Source organism: Musa acuminata, chromosome BXJ3-4 (assembly GCF_036884655.1).
Source record: "Musa acuminata AAA Group cultivar baxijiao chromosome BXJ3-4, Cavendish_Baxijiao_AAA, whole genome shotgun sequence".
NCBI lineage: Eukaryota > Viridiplantae > Streptophyta > Magnoliopsida > Zingiberales > Musaceae > Musa > Musa acuminata.
The window spans coordinates 4,840,316-4,856,886 of NC_088352.1; the positions used below are offsets into that span (position 1 = coordinate 4,840,316).

General features: G+C 36.2%; 2 protein-coding genes across 5 annotated transcripts; one reads left to right on the top strand and one right to left on the bottom strand.

Annotated features, from left to right (window-relative positions):
* Positions 1-1,808: 1,808 nt before the first annotated feature.
* On the bottom strand, positions 1,809-6,698 carry LOC103980752 (serine/threonine-protein kinase D6PK). Of its 2 annotated transcripts, none has more exons than XM_009397238.3 (3): positions 6,557-6,698; positions 4,512-5,627; positions 1,809-2,914 (listed from the first exon to the last, which is right to left on the bottom strand). In XM_009397238.3, exons 2-3 carry the CDS (start codon positions 5,492-5,494, stop codon positions 2,047-2,049), a joined length of 1,851 nt encoding a protein of 616 aa, XP_009395513.2. In that variant the 5' UTR covers positions 5,495-5,627; positions 6,557-6,698; the 3' UTR covers positions 1,809-2,046. The 2 variants fall into 2 exon arrangements, with proteins under 2 accessions (XP_009395513.2, XP_009395514.2); XM_009397239.3 differs by having other exon boundaries at positions 6,456-6,569.
* A 5,319-nt stretch (positions 6,699-12,017) lies between these two features.
* On the top strand, positions 12,018-14,721 carry LOC103980753 (protein phosphatase 1 regulatory inhibitor subunit PPP1R8 homolog). 3 transcript variants are annotated; one of them, XM_018825578.2, is made up of 4 exons: positions 12,018-12,128; positions 12,323-12,437; positions 12,563-13,221; positions 13,559-14,721. In XM_018825578.2, the coding sequence occupies exons 3-4, from the start codon at positions 12,770-12,772 to the stop codon at positions 14,367-14,369; spliced, it is 1,263 nt and encodes a 420-aa protein (XP_018681123.2). In that variant the 5' UTR covers positions 12,018-12,128; positions 12,323-12,437; positions 12,563-12,769; the 3' UTR covers positions 14,370-14,721. The 3 variants fall into 3 exon arrangements, with proteins under 3 accessions (XP_018681123.2, XP_065005388.1, XP_009395519.2); XM_065149316.1 differs by having other exon boundaries at positions 12,323-13,221; XM_009397244.2 differs by lacking the exon at positions 12,323-12,437 and having other exon boundaries at positions 12,029-12,128.
* Positions 14,722-16,571: the final 1,850 nt, after the last annotated feature.

A 16,571-nucleotide genomic window follows, 5' to 3' on the forward strand; every position in this document is an offset into this window, starting at 1 on the left:
GCTCCATATCAAGGTGGCACATCTCCCTTTCTCAAAAGGAAAGTGATAACCATACATAAAGACTGTTGTTAAATGTATCTCTCACCAGTTCAGTGTAACATGATCTTATACCACCACCACATGATTGTTAGTGGTTTATTAATGTTATAGCCATTGCTTTATTAATGTCACCCAGACAGATACACATAGCCACCTTCTATCCAGGCAAGCCACTACAAGTTTTCAAAGCAGATTTGTCAGAAAATATAATAGCAGTGTTAGTTTGAAACTTATCTTGTCATGTAAGCAATTGAACTTCATCGTGATATTAAATGCCCAGAGTTATGAAATGATATGCGCAAGTTAGGGTCATTATGAAATTGCTGAGTTAAACTACATGGTAAAATGTATGATGAGAAAATGCTCATACCTCTTTTAAAAAAGGCTCTGTGCTGCCCTCAGTTACCAAGTGCATCATTCTCCTTTCTTTGGGTTTAATGTAAGACATCCTGAACATGTTCATAAGATGACAATATAAAGAACACAAATGTAGCAATGAAAGCCAATCTATAAGAGAGTCACCACAAGAGATTAAGGTAGCTCTTGGTTGAAAAAAATAAGAACTAAAGTAATGCCCTCAGTTGTCTTCTATAAAGCTTGATGATGGCAAAGGAATCATATGCAGTTAAAAACTGATAGTTGGAAGCAAATGCTTTATATAGTTATGCTTAGAGAAAAGAGAAGCTAACACTCTCTCCAAAGAGCCACTACAACTTTTATTTATAGTCAGTTTGCAAAAAGATCTAATAACAGAGTATGGGCCTTTAAAATGAAATCTCATCATAATGATTCCAAATGCAAAATCCATAAGATACGGACATGCATTTTTATACTTTAGAAATGTACTTTATGCCTGTATGAAATTATATATGATATATTAACAAAATTATAGATAACAAATTAAGGAAAAAAAACTTTAATATTTTAACAATTTAATTCAACAAAACCATAAATCATGTATGTACTGACTTCTAGCCTGTCTAATCTTTTGCTTCGTAATGAAGAACCATAAACAATTTCATTATACAAATCAAGCCAAAAATTTTGGCATTTTCTCAGGAGGAGCACTCCAATAACTCATACTTCCAGTTTTCGAACAAAGAATCTAATTCATGTCCATCACATGTACCTTACGAGACAACAGCTGATGTAAAACCAGACCAACCTTTTTCCAACTGATAAAATTTGATGAGCTTCTTACATTGTTCCATGGCTTTGCTTGATCTCCAAACAAAAGCTGTGTCCATGACACTTGGTCTTGTAGCCATAAAAGTCTGCATGCACATAATCATTCATACTTATAAAGTGAACATGTAAATGTGCTTTGCTTAACTAGAATGTAGATAAGCGCGAGTCAATTGTACGAAAAATTAAGTTTTTAAAAGGAATACCTTCAAGCTGACACATCTATCAAGAAGGTAAACCCCCATCCAAAACATCAGCCCAAAAAGACAGCATATATCCAATTATTAATAAAGACCTGTGGAGGAAAGAAGGCAGTATAGCAGGCATCTTGTTGCAATATCAGGCAAGGATGAAAAGGATTTTCCTTTGCCTAGATGCCAAGATCACCCTTGTAGCTTTGTTCAAACATGAGTTGAGATGCCATGATTAAAAATCTAACATAAAAATTTGTTCAACCTTTGGCTCATCACTGTCAGTCTCCAAGATGCTCGGCCACATAAATGCAAATTACTAATAAAATTGTCTAAAATGTTCTGATCCACAGTTCATTAGCACAAGGATCCTTCTTGATGAACAAAGCCAAATGAAGTGTCAACTTCGGCCAAAATATCAAAAGATAACCAGGCCTTAATTAATAATCATCAACAGATGAGAACACCTCAGCATCCATTGAATGCAGATTTACAACTGAAACAGTCAACTTAGGACGAGAAAAGAAATACAATCAGAATGGCAACCTGTAAAGAGAACACTTCTAGGATATGTTTATAAACTCTACAAATTGCCTTAGTACAACAAATTGAACCAGTTAAGAATATGGTACTAGAAGAAATCAAATTCCAGATAGTTATCTGAACCTTTTTCGAATGAGGTCTTCGCCTTTTGGCTTGTTGATGCCACAGGCCCCATGGTCTGCTCAGTCACGATGGGCTTTGGGACCTCAGGAGGGCTTGCACATCTAATCAAGGCCCAATTAACACCCTCAAAGAATGGGTGTTGCTTTATCTCCGTAGCACCACGCTTATAAGCAAGCCGGTGTTGTGGCTCCTTCACTAGCAATCCCCTTATAAGATCTCTAGCAGAAAAGCTCACAACTGGAGACTCCGGAAACCTCAAGGGCTGACCAATCACATTGAAAAGTGTAGCCCGGTTCCCAGATCCCTTAAAGGGAGTTTTTCCAAATAAAAGCTCATAGAGGAAGATACCAAAGGTCCACCAGTCCACAGCGCTGCCATGGCCCTCTCCCTTGATGATCTCAGGGGCCAAATATTCATGAGTGCCAACAAATGACATGGACCTGGCATCAGTAGGCTCTGCGATAAGCTCAGGCAATGGCCTAATCTGATTTCCGATCTCAAGCTTCTGCTTTCGCGCCTTCTTGGACTTGGAGGAGAATAGTCGAGGGGAGAAGCATGTTGTGGGGGCCACACAGGAAGGCTGGACACAGGATGGTTCGATACAAACAGGTTGGACACAGTAGGCAGGGTTATTTCTTCTGAAGGACTCGGAGTCAGGAGTGGAGGACTTGATGAGGGTGGGACTGACAGCACAACGGAGGGAGAGGTCAAAGTCTGAGAGCATGATGTGTCCATCCTCTCGGACGAGGACATTCTCTGGCTTCAAGTCACGATAGATGATACCAAGCATATGTAGGTATTCCAAAGCTAGGAGGACTTCTGATATGTAGAACCTGCATTTGTGGAAAAACAAATAGAAAAATGTCACAAATCATATGCATAAACATGTCAGTGGAAATTTGAAGATTCATTATTGATGCTTTATCATAATACTAATTTCAGTCATGTTGAGCAACAATAAAAAAAAAAGTAATTCTCATTAAGAAAAGAGAGGAAATTATTCAACAAAGAAACCTTTTTATGAGGCACCAAATATAATATGCATAATGGTAGTTGCTTAATATTCATATCTAGTTTGTGGTGATGAGATCTCATAGGACCTAGGATGAACAAACTTATGATATCTCTAATGGTACCTCATAAACACGTTCCTTTTTTGGTGGTGAAGGTTCCTAAATTCAGTTATCCCTTGGTAACCCTTATTTAGTGGATAAGGTATAATTGTTTCCAGATTAAACAACTTTCCTTTGCAACTTTTAATTAATCATGATCCCATATTGTTGGTATTCATACTAAAGCATACATACACATCAGCCTAGGGCCCTAGTGCCCTTAGCACTAATTATGATTAAAAAATTGCCACTGGACAAAAGTTAGTGCTAATACAAGATAGGCATTGAAGGAATGGATAAGCCAAATAACTTAGTGAAGGCACATGCAAGGACTTAAATCTCAGTCTGATGCCGATTTTGGTAAATTACTGGATCAGTATGATATAGGTATGTATCATTCAATATAATAAAAAATAAAAAAAGAATAATATTGTACCAATATCGAGCTATATATTTTGGTATTGATGCTTGGTCGGGCCATAAATACTGACCTACACCTGATCAGTGCAATTAAGATTTAAAACCTTAGGCACACAGTCGTTGTTCATATATCCATGTAAAGTGTAATTAGGTGAATAGTGTATTTGTAAACCTTAACGGATTTCTCTAGCTAAGGTTATATACTAGAACCCACATAAATGAATAACTTGGCCTGTTCATCCATGATAGGAACCCTTCGTTTTTCCTTTCTTTTAATAATTTATCTTCCTAAGACTAGGTTAAACCAGATATCTAGCAGAAGGACATCGATTATAGACTTGTGTATAAGATATGTAACTCAACCGGGACAGTAGTTAAATAAGGCAGGCACCAAATCAGTCCATCTAATTCCTAAACTGAACAAAAACATTGGCACAGTAGTAAGCCTATATTTTTGTTACAAGCAATCCAGACTGTTAACAATATGTTCTTTGCTCAATACATCCTTTGATGATTCTTACATCTACTTGAAAGTGGTTTTTGTTACTCATGGCCTCAAAGTTTCATTTTGTTCAAGTTTCATTGAATTTTGTAACAGTGAAAAGTAATGATTACAAAACTCAAGTTGGTTATTGCTTTAGACTTGCATTCACATTCTAACAACCTAACAGTCTATTATTTCATTGAAATCAAATCATTTCCTTTCCTTAAAAGAATATTAACCTAATACAAACTGTTTTTCTTGGTGAACCAGAAACTATCTCCAAAACACACAAAACCTTAAAAGATGGCAAAATTAACTTTTAAATAGAAGGAACATTCTGAATAAGCAGACTAAACAGTTTATCAGTCCATGCATTATGTGGAGAAGAAATGATAATATCAACAAGATTCCTACTTGACTGCTTGCTCTGAAAAATATTTTCCAGGTTGCCTTTGCCGAAGGGTGTGCAGATCTCCTCCGGGACAAAATTCCATCACCAAACAAGAGAATTTTTCGGTCTCAAAGTGTGTATACAATGTCGGAAGAAATGGGTGATCAAGGCATTGCAATATATCCCTTTCCATCTGTGCTCTAAGCAGCTTTTTACGACTAGCTAGAGATACTTTGTCCATAACCTTCATAGCAAAATAGCATTTGGTCCCAGTCAACTCTGACAAGTAAACAGTGCCGATGTCTCCAGAGCCCAATCTCTTAAGCAGCCTGAAATGGCCTAAGCCAAAACCCCCATCTCTAGCCCGGATAGCCTGAATTGCTTCCCATCTTGAATCGTTTGCTTTGTGAGGCTTGTTGATGGTGCTGCTTATGCTGCTACCAGTACTTTCATTGCTGACATCACTGCTTGTACTGGCCCTGCACATACTATTCTTGCCACTCTCAACCCGGTCACTAATCTTAGCAGACCCACTAGTCTTTCTTAGACTGTTGGTGCCATCACTAACTTTGGTAGAAACTGAGTTTTCTTTCACGCTGTGTCGCTCTGAGTTCTCCTTTTCTGTACCCCTATTTGCTTCCAAGCTTACAGTCTCGTAAAACCGAGGTAGCACCAAGGGCTCACCTTGTACACTTAACTGTTTCAGATCATCAGAGATTGCATTCAAGTAACTAGCCCCTGACTGTTCAGTTTTCTTTGAAGAAATCCCATCAATTGAAGGTTCAATAGGCCCATTATCAAGGTGATGTAATTCTTGACCCTCTAAGACCTCAGTAGTTCCATGCATTGATGTCTCCTCCTGAACCAACTTTGGCAATCTGCTTGCTGTATTATGTTCTAGATTGCTTAACTTAGGTATCTGCAAAGGTGAAGGCCGTCGAGAAGCCAGCCCAACATCCTGGCCAACAGGTTCAGATAAGGGTTCGCCAATGGTGCTAGATGCCATTAATACAGCCGCTCGCTCTTTTATTTATTAGACAACATTACATGAAACTTGCTCCATGTATCTGGTGTCAATCTCCACCATCCACCTTGTAGCTTGAATAGCCCATCAGCGTATGCAGTGGATAACTGTGTGCCTGAATTGGGAACTGAATCATCAGAACTAGTTGACAAGCAGAATGATGCATGCATGTTGCAAAGAAACAGTTGTAGAAGGGAAAAAGATACACAAGGTAGTCCTGGATTCATGATGATGAAAACATATTATTTACTATCAGAAGGGAAACTACCAAGAAACTGGATAACATAGAGACATGAACATCATCGTATCAAAAATTACCAAAACTTGATCTACTGACTAATCTGGCACAAACCAACTAGGTAACCATGGAAACGAAAATTCAAAGATGAAAGGCCACATCCTAATGAAGTAGAAAGAAAGATAATGACTTTCCAGAATGAGAAATTCGCAAAAATGAAAACATAACTTTTTTTTTTTTTTCAATGAAACGAAATCCACTTCAAGATGACAACTTGATAGATAAAACACCAACAGCTGCAATATCGCGTCAGCATACAGACCAAATCCTACAGAAAGGAATCACATTAAGGGCAACAATTCATTCAAAGGATCGAATCTTTCCCCTAAAGAAAGGAAGTTCGACGGAGCCCAGCTAAAAAAAGTCTGATTCTCGCCACAGAGTAACAACAGACAGCCCGAGAGAGAGGCCCCATGCAAGTAATCGAGTACTGGCTCCCAAAGTAACAAGAAAAGAACATAAAACTGGTGAGAAGGCTCTAAACAACAGGTAAAGATCACCAAAACCGCATCGAAATCCAATCTTTCTGTCAGCAAAGGAAACAAAAACCCAGCACGGAATCAAAGGAGGGATTTTTAGGGTATCGGAAGCGATTAGGCATCCGCTGATAAAATGATAATCCCTTCGAAGTCTCCCAACCCCAACCTTGGAAACCCTAACAGGGATCAAACGCCGCCCCTGAATTCTGCAAGCTAGATGCAAAAGTAATCATAGAAGAGCAGCAAAAAGTGATCTAAGAAGAGTACTTAATGGCGAAAGACCGCAGCTTTGGGTGGTTCCTTGGCTGACGAGGAAGTTCTTCTTGTAGTCTTCCCCCTGCAGCATCCAAAGACAGAAGAGAGAGAGAGAGAGAGAGAGAGTAAAGGGCAGAAGAAGACTTGAAGAATTGTTAGGGCCCGCTTGGTATTAATTGTGTTTGTCATGTTTCCTGAATTAAAGAGAAATAAATATTTTGGTTGCCTTATATATGATTTTTTGCCTTTTTCTCAAGTTTAGATTAAAACTACTTGATTTCATTATTATTTTCCCCATAAAAACTTAAAAGTGTGTCTCAAATTGATGGAAATGTATCTAAACTTTTTTTTTTTACTTCTATAATTTCTTAAACAACACAAATATTTTCATAATTAAAAAAAATTGAATTTTTGTATTTATAATTTTAGAATGTTAAATTTTGATCAAATAAAGTTGATCTCAACAAAATAATGAGCAACGCCCTCCACTTGCATTGCAAGCCACTATCCACACAGAAATTTTGTTCAAATATTAATTTCTCTACAAAGTCATATTTTCACAAACACTATCCTAATATTCTAATTCACTAACAATATTACTTATTTAATTATTCAGGGTTTTATGTGTATATATATATATATGCTTTTATCCTCTGCATATATTTTTACTATAAAAAATCTTTAACAAACTAAAGTTAACTACTTAATAATATTTTTAAAAAAAAAATAAATGATAAAATTAATTTTTTAGTATACAGACTCAACAATATATTGCTAAAATTTTTACCAAGTAAACTAGCTGGCCCCTTCTTTATTTGATTATGATTAGCATAAGCTAATTTAAATTATTTTTTTAATCAAATATTTAAAGAGCATATCATTAGTATTCTTACAATCATAATTCAGGTTTAAAATTTTAATTTAGCTTACAATATAAAATAATTACAAGTATAATTAATTATCTTAAGAGAGAGAGAGAGAGAGAGAGAGAGAGAGAGGTGTTTAAGATATTTTTTGAAACTAGTAAGACTCTCAATAAATCGAAAAAAGATAATAATGACATCAAGTCATCATTATATTTTATTTATGTTAAAATTTAAATATAGAAGAATAAATATAAAAAAATGCTCATTTTGACTGATATTTGTAGTATTTTTTGCTTAATTATTAAATAATAAAAAAACTTATAAATCTTTTTTGGATAGTGGGCGTGAGTAATTGATGTGAAGCCACGAGGATCAATCAAGGAACATGAACGTGATTCATGGCGAAAGATAGTGGAAGCTAAAGGAAAGGTGGGAGACAAGGAAGACGTGGTTAACAACGATAGCTACGCTGGTAGCCTTCGCACCATTAGTTAGGGATCGATGGAGTGGTCCATGCACCATGTTTCGTTTAGCTTTCAGCCATGGGAAGAAGAAGAAGATGAGTACCAAATCGGATTGAGATGTCAATCCATCCTACCGACAGCATTTAGGCATTGATTGCTTCATCATCAGCGCTCCAGAATAAATTATTATTATTATTATTATTGCCATGCCGGTGGAATGAGAAAGTGATGATGTCATGTTCAAATCGTATGCCCTGGAGACAAGAAAATATGCTGAATAGTAGTGATCTAAGGTAAATAATATATATGGACTTGTGATAATTGATGATCATAACATTTTTATTTTGATTGATTGGATCAGTAAGCATTTTGTACCTCTCTGTGTAGTTGAAGCAGTACGTTCAATCACTAATCCATCATCCCGCTGGCCATCGCAGTGGTTTCTACCATGAGGGAGCATTAATAGTAGTGCTAAGGACGGAGAACTACATGAAACACGGCAATGCACGGAAGAGTTGCCGTGGCGGGGGCATTCCAACAGCAACTTGAGTGTCGAACAAGCTTGTGCAGGAGGTTGTCGGAGTCCTCGCGAGCATGGCGGACCGGCGACAGCAACATGAACTGGGTAATTGCCTGGAGTCGCGGTGGTGGGAAGGCAGTCGTGGTTGGGATATACTTCACTGGTTGCTCCATTCGAGTAAGCAGGCCGGAGATGCATGTGCAGGACCTTGAAGGATCTGCACCTAAAGCAGGCACGTCTGCTGGAGGCAAAACAACACACACACACGCGCACTCTCTCTCTCCGTCTCTCCCTCTCTCGTTTGGACGCGGAGAAGAAGACGAAGAGGATAGAAAGATACTGAGGCTCGACTGCATGCATGTCGGAATACCTCTTTGTACCATAGGAACATTGACCCATACACATTGTAGCTCGAGCATTTGCACTCACCTCGCCATCCGTCTCGAACTCATCCAATTCGAAAGGGTCCTCCTCATGTTTGATAGAACAAACAGGCTAGATTGGATCCAAGTATAAAGATGAACGACCTTAATGTCTTCTCATCAGCTATCGAAGTTTTACCTTCCATTAATCTTCACTTGCATAGCACATGCATGATTGGAACAAATAAAAAGTGTACATTCTTGAAAGTAGTATAATCCTTCCAGCAAAGGCAAGACATAGAATGGTTATCAACTGGTCATCTCAGGAAATCATTAGGAAACTCTTCTTTCAGCAAAAAGAAGAACAAAAAAGGATCATGCAGATTCAGAAAAAGAAAAGAAAAAATTGCGCCTTGATCATCTTTTCTGCTTAAAATTGGATGTTAAAGCACCACCAGGTGGAGTAGTTATCATGTCAGGTTAGTCCCATCCATGGTTTGACTTTTCATCCGACACATTCATTCATCTTCCTTTACTCTTTTCTTCTCTGAAACTTCCGAAAGGTAAGGTGGTGGTGGTCCAGAAAACAAAGCTCTCCTGCAGGTTCATGATCTTTAGCAATGAATCTACTGTTGGTGCGGCAGTGTCCTTATTAATGCCATCCTTTTGAGTTATTCTGAAATCAGCTGCATAAAACAAGCAGTCAGAATCTTCATCCCAAAAGAGCTCAATGATTGCTACAGGTAATGATTTCCTTACTGTTCTCTTCCAGTAGAACAGACCGGAATTTGATACCTCATAATTCATCTGATACTGTTCATCAACATTTTTCTTGTATGTTTTTTGCCAACCAAAGTCATCTGATTTAGATTCAATTTCTAATGCTAAGCTCTTCATACAAACTTTGGCGACTGTTGAAAGCACATGCAATCCATCCAAGAAACATATGCCTCATGTCTGAAAAGCCACCAAAGAAATCAAAGATTGCTATATAACTCATGATTTTTTTATTACTTTTTCTCTTCCAGTAGGATAGACCAGAATCTAATATCTTATCATTTAACTGATACATGTTCTTCAGCATTTTTCTTCTGCACTTTTTGCCAAACTCATCTGATTTAGATTGAGTTTCTAATGCTAATCTCTCTATGCATTGAGAAAAAAAAAAAAAAAACCATCTATTGAGAAAAAAAGATCGATTTTGGTATTGACAAGACACCACTTGACGAACTAATTGGAAGTGTTACACTCAAGACAATAGCACATGATTCCTGTTGCACTTTTCTTCGTTTTTCATGTTGACATGTCACAAAGGATGGGATGGCAGTGAGGATCAGAAAGAGAGAGAGAGAGAGAGAGAGAGAGAGAGAGAGAGAGAGAGAGAGAGATTGAAAGTATAACATAGTAATTAGGTGTTAGTATGAAATGGAAATGCTAATCCTTGGCTTTGGCCTCTCTCTCTCTCTTTCATTTCTGAATTGAAGTTGCAGATATTGAAGGCATATGTGTCTGATAAAATCATAATTTTGTTGAAGTTGGTGCAAATCTGATGCTCTTCCATATTTAAATCTATCAAGGCTAGTTGATGCATTTGGATCAAAGTCAATCACACTTACTATCAAATCATAACGGGCCTATTTTTCCAATTAAATCTTATACAGATAATGTTCTTTCTTCTCCTAGAAAATGAATCAGGTTGGATCAAGTTTGATATGTTCGATCGACTGACTGACTATCAAATTTAATAGTTTTTTTTTATAATTTTACCCAAATGTGTCTATACTATATATAAATCTAATTGTTATACTGTTTTCTAGTGAATCAGCTTGGACTTGTTCAGTCACTTTTTATTGATTTTATCCATGAGCTTCCCCTAAAAGTAATAATATGATTCAATTAAAACTAGATTGGGGAAGAGAAAGGATGGGCTCAGGGAGTGCACCTTTGTGAATCTTTGTCATGAACCAAAATACAAGAAGGAAGTTCAGAAGCAAGAAATGGTCTCCATGAGTGATATTTACCCATTGATCCTTGACAAGATGCCTATAAGAAACCAAACTTTGTGATATCCTACTTAATTTTTGTTTTATCATCCTACTACTTGATGAAAGCAAAATAAGGACATTTGCTAAGGTGGATGACTGAAGCTGCTGGCCTTGTTCATTTTTGATGTATGATGCATGAGGCAAACTTAATAAGGGTAAGTTGGACTGCATCCAACTAGAGTACATTCAGGTGGAATGTGCCAATGTGGTAATGTCAAGATGAGAATAGAAAGAGATAGATAAATTAAGTGTAATGTTAGTGAGAGAAGAATATATCCATTTAATTTTTGAGGAGGAATCAGAATTATAGTATTAGGATCTTAGTAGATGAGTCGTATGAAGATGTTTCATTTTGATATAATTTCATTCAATTCTACTCGATTTGATAGCCGAAAAGACAAAAAACTAAAATCAAAAGGAATAGTAGAAAAGCTAATGACTATCTAAGTGTTAAGCCTTAGGAGGGAGGGTGGAGAAAAAGAGCCAATTAGATAAAAAGAACTTATGATATGATTATGAAATAAAGGGAATGATGCTTTTCTTGCAATTTTTTCATTCTGTATTTTCTCTTTAAATATAATTTTGTGATTTTATTTATCTTTGCATTACTCAACACATTAATTTATTTCAAAGCTTTAATTGGAAACATTTTGAGTCTTTTTCTACAACGTATTTATTTATTACAGTAATATCCTTGTATGATATATTTACTATTTTGGTAAATATGCCATTGTTATTTTATAATATTTTTGTTCTTTTATAAAACTTCTTATATTTTTTTTATAATTATTTCATTAGGTTAAATCATAACAATTGATATCAAAACAAACCAAGTATTTTAATTTTTTTAACTAAAATATTAATTAAAAAAATATTAACTTGAAACATACTGCTTTGACCATCAATTTCATTCTGTCTTCTTTATTATCAGGCTTAATTTTCAATTAATATGAATATTCATTTGATTATATGTAAATTAGGGTTTTATTATAATTCAAACTTGATATTTGATTTAATTCATTTTTCTAATATTTAGTAAATACTAGGGTGAAGGATTGCCACCATCTTTGTTAAACGTCAACCTCAAACACGTACCTGTGGTCTGGGGTCATTTAGATAGCGGGCCCACTAGTGATGGCGGATGTGGTGCACAATCGGGTCGGCCCGAGAGTAACTCTTCTTTTTGTATTTTATATATTGCTTACGAAGACCACAACGCCTCTCCGCCAATCACCACTGCTCCCACTGCTCTCGCCTCTCGACGCGTTACTCCCTTCGTCCTCCACGGAGAAACCCTAATCGTAAAATTGCTATCGATCTCTCCGAGGTAAACCCTTGTTCTCTCCATTCTCCTTATTGTTAGCCCCGGAATCGTTGATTGGATCTTCGGTTACTCGTGTGATTCAATTTCCATCGGGTGATTTCCTTGTTCTCGTCAGGACATTCAATTTACATCTGATTTTGGATTCGGTCAAAAGAAACCTCTTTTGGTAGACACCTTTCTGCATGTATCTGATGTAGGTCGTACTGTCTGTGAGGGATGGAGCGTTCGAGGGTTTCGATTGCTGGAAGGGAGCTTCTTTGTTCGTCTTTTATGATTTTGGGCGTTGCATTTCTGCTGAGATAGGGATCTTGGGTTGGCTACGATGGATTCTTCCGTATCATTATCTTTTTACGGCTTGTACTCGACCAGATGGTGGTGATACTATTGTTCTAGCATTGGTTACTAATTTTTTTTTTTTCTTTCGCTTCATGGTGCAGCATATCGAGGACGAAGGCATTGAGGGCTGATTCAGGGAACAGTTGTAGTTTTCTTTTCTATGTTTTCTTGCGTCCATTTAAGCTATAGAATTTGTGGTTGAATGCTTCGGATTGATAAAAATTTAAGCCGTTTTTTGTTTCTGAACCAAACATTGCATCTTTGGTGACTTTCATGGAGGCCACAAATTAAGAAAAAAAGCCATAAAAATGTATAGAGGAGGTCTCGATAGGTTTAAGAAAGCCCAATCTTTGGAGCCTTATTCTATCGCTATTAGTGCACCGTCCAAATCTGCTTCGGCTCCTAAACCAACAAATTCTTTGGCTGAGTCATTCCAGACTCAAAATTCCAACCTAAATTATGCGCAGCATCAACAGCATGTTGCCTCAAAGTTCACAGGATCTGAAGCAACGGTTCCAGCCCCACATACTACTCAGATTGGTGGTGGGCAATCCACTTGGCAGCCCCCTGACTGGGCAACAGAGCCACGTCCTGGGGTTTATTATCTTGAGGTCATGAAGGACGGCGAAGTCATCGATCGGATTGATTTAGAGAAGCGAAGACATATCTTTGGAAGGCAGGTCCCAACGTGTGATTTTGTGCTGGATCACCAGTCTGTGTCACGCCAACATGCTGCAGTAGTTCCCCACAAAAATGGAAGGTTAGATTTTTTATCTTCTTATGTTTGTTGGTTAGATTTATGATCTTCTTACGTTTGTTGGTTTACTTATCCATGACGTTCTTAACCAATGGATTGAAAGCATGATGAAGCATATGGTTTGAGATAGTTCAGTTTGTGCTTGCATAAATCTTATGACCGTGTCTTGTTCAAATATTTGCTTTCTAGTCTTTGGTGATTTTGTAGAATGTAATATCTTTTATTTAAACTTAATATTGTGATTTATTGAAAGCTTATAAGATGGAATGGTTTCGCTTTGAATTATATCTTTCTCTATGTTGCTTATGTCTAACAGCACATTTATACTTTGTTTTGACAGCATATATGTAATTGACTTAGGGTCAGTGCATGGTACATTTGTTGCAAATGAGAGACTAACTAAGGATAATCCTGTTGAGCTTGAGGTTGGTCAATCTCTACGATTTGCTGCATCAACAAGAAGTTACATACTAAGAAAGAACACTGCTGCCCTCTTTCCTACCCTTGCTCTTCCAGCAGGAGTTGATTTACCCTCCCCTCCAGACCCTACCGATGAGGATGCTGTTGTGGCATACAATACAATATTGAATCGGTATGGTGTCACTAAGTCAGATCTTTCATCCAAGTCAAAGAGCTCTTCAGGCAATGCTTCAAGTGGAATTGATGAGAACCACCTCCGGGACAGACCTTCCAAGAGAAGTAGGAAAAACAGAGTAGCGTTCAAGGATCAGGTTGGGGGAGAACTGGTTGAAGTAGTTGGCATATCTGATGGTGCAGATGTTGAAACTGAACCAGGCCCTATCGGTGTAAAAGAAGGTAGTCTTGTTGGTAAGTACGAATCTCTCGTGCAAATTACTGTTATACCAAAAGGTAGAGGGCAGATAGCTCAAAAGGAAGAAGGTACATCTCCCAAAGGTGTCACCGATAAGCTACAGAAGATTTTGGACAAAGTCAAAGGCACTCAAAAAAGTGGGATTTATGATGATCTATACGGAGATGCCTTTTCTGATAAGGTGGGTTCTTCTTGGGCATATAGATCAGACGGACAGACAGGATCAACCAAAGGTGTTGAGGAAAAGCCTCCTAGCTCTGCCGGTAAAAAGGAACATGGTTCAGCTGATGACAGTGATGACCTCTTCGGTGACTCTTGATGATGTTGTAATTTTTGAGGTTCATCCTAGGGGGTTGAAAATTGATGGGCTTGCAAGTATTCTTGGAGATGCCAGGAAAAGTTTCATACCTTCAACTTTCGAGAACATGGCTTTGTCCAGCATACGCCAGTGCTTAGTCTGTTTAGTGCTTAGATGATGTATGAAAATCCATGAATTTTATCTTCCTTTGCTCATCAATGTTTTATCACACGGATTGTTTTTGAATTCTGTATCTGAGAAATCATTTGTAAGCCATGATTATCCCCTTGGATCTTGTTCCATACTGGGAAGGTGCTCGCAGACATTCATTGTCCAGTATTCAACAGATTTAGCTAATCCTTTTATTGTTTAACTTTTTTGTTTCGTAGTATTCATAGTTGACTTTCATCTTCTCTCATACCTTTCTTGAGCGTGCGTGGTTTGTTCCTTTTAACATTGAGCTGTCTTACATTTTGATTACAACTTTGAAATCTTGTGTCAACCAGAAAGAGACTCGAGTCTGAAAGTTACTTCTGTTGTGTATATCTTTTTTTTTGTTGAAACTTTTAACTTATGTTTTTAATTCCGAATATCAAAGTTATTGTTACGGGATAATCTTATATCGAGAGTATCTTGTAACTTTTTAGTATGCAATATTCTCATATCTGCAGTGTTTTATGCTTTTCATATAATGATTGAAGTAAAGTTAAACAAGATATGTAACATCTTGTTTTAATCTCGTATGAGGAATAGATTAAAACTTAAATTAACTTATAAGAGTTTGATAAGGAATTATTTTTAATACACTCTTTTAAGTTAATCTTAGTTTTAATTCACTTTTGATTTGGGATTAAATGAATGTGTTACAAAATATTTCTCACATATTTTCATAAGTCAATATCAATTTTAACTTATGTTTTATGTACAACTTCAACAAAAAAAACAAACCAAGTCTATTTTTGTATTTGCCAAACCTTCAACTCATGTTTTTAATTTCGAATGTCAAGTTATTGCTATGCCCTTCATGAAACACCAATGGTTGCGACTCGATCATATGTAACACTCCTTAATCTCGTATCGGGAGTGGTATACCCCTCATATAATGATTAAAGTAAAATTAAACAAGACATGTAACACCTCGTTTTAGTGTTATATTATGACTAGATTAATACTTAAATCAACTTATAAGAGTTTGATGGAAAATTATTTTTAATACACCCATCATACTCTTATAAGTCGATCTTAATCTTAACCTACTTCTGATTTAAGTTTAAATGGAAGTGTTACTAAATATTTATCATCAACTTTAATAAGGAATAAACCAAGTTTGCTTTTGTATTTGAGAGCAGACATATTGATCAATATTGATCATGTTTTTTTTCTTGTTGGAAGCCTTCAACTCATATTTGTAATTTGGAATGACAAGTTATTGTTGTACTCTTCATGGAACACATAACTCCTTTATATTTAAAATCATTTAATCTTATATTGAGAGTCAATCTCAGTTTTAGTTCATTTTTGATTTGAAATTAAATAAATATGTTATATTTTTTTCTTTATTATCGTCTTAAAACATTCTTAGTCTTAACTTATTTTTGATGTGGGATTTGTGAGTTGAAATGTTGATTATCTCATCTTTATTAAATGCTCTATAATCAAGTGTCATGTCCTTTATATAATGGTTGAAGTACAGTTAAATAAGATACATAATACCTTACTCTAATCTCATATTGGGAATGGAATAATACTTAAATCAACTTATAAAAGTTTGATGGAGAATTATATTTAATATACCTATCACACTTTTCAAGCTAATCTTAGTCTTAATTCACTTTTGATTTGAGATTAAATGAATTTATTATAAAGTATTTCTCATCGTATCTTCATAAGTCAATCTTCGTCGAATAAGAAACAAACTAAATTCACTTTTGTAATCGAGAGTTGAAATATTGATCATGTTTTCCTTATTGGAAGCCTTTAACTCATGTTTTTAATTTCGAGTGTCATGTTATTGCAATGCCCTTCATGGAACACCGACACCCCTTAATCTTATATTGGAAGTGGATTAATACTTAAATCATCTTATAAAAGTTTGATGAAGAATTATTTTTAATACACCAATCACATTCTTACAAATCAATCTTAGTCTTAATTCACTACTGATTGATTTATGTCTTTCTTGTTGAAAGCCTTCAACTAATGTTTTTAATTTCAAGTATCAAA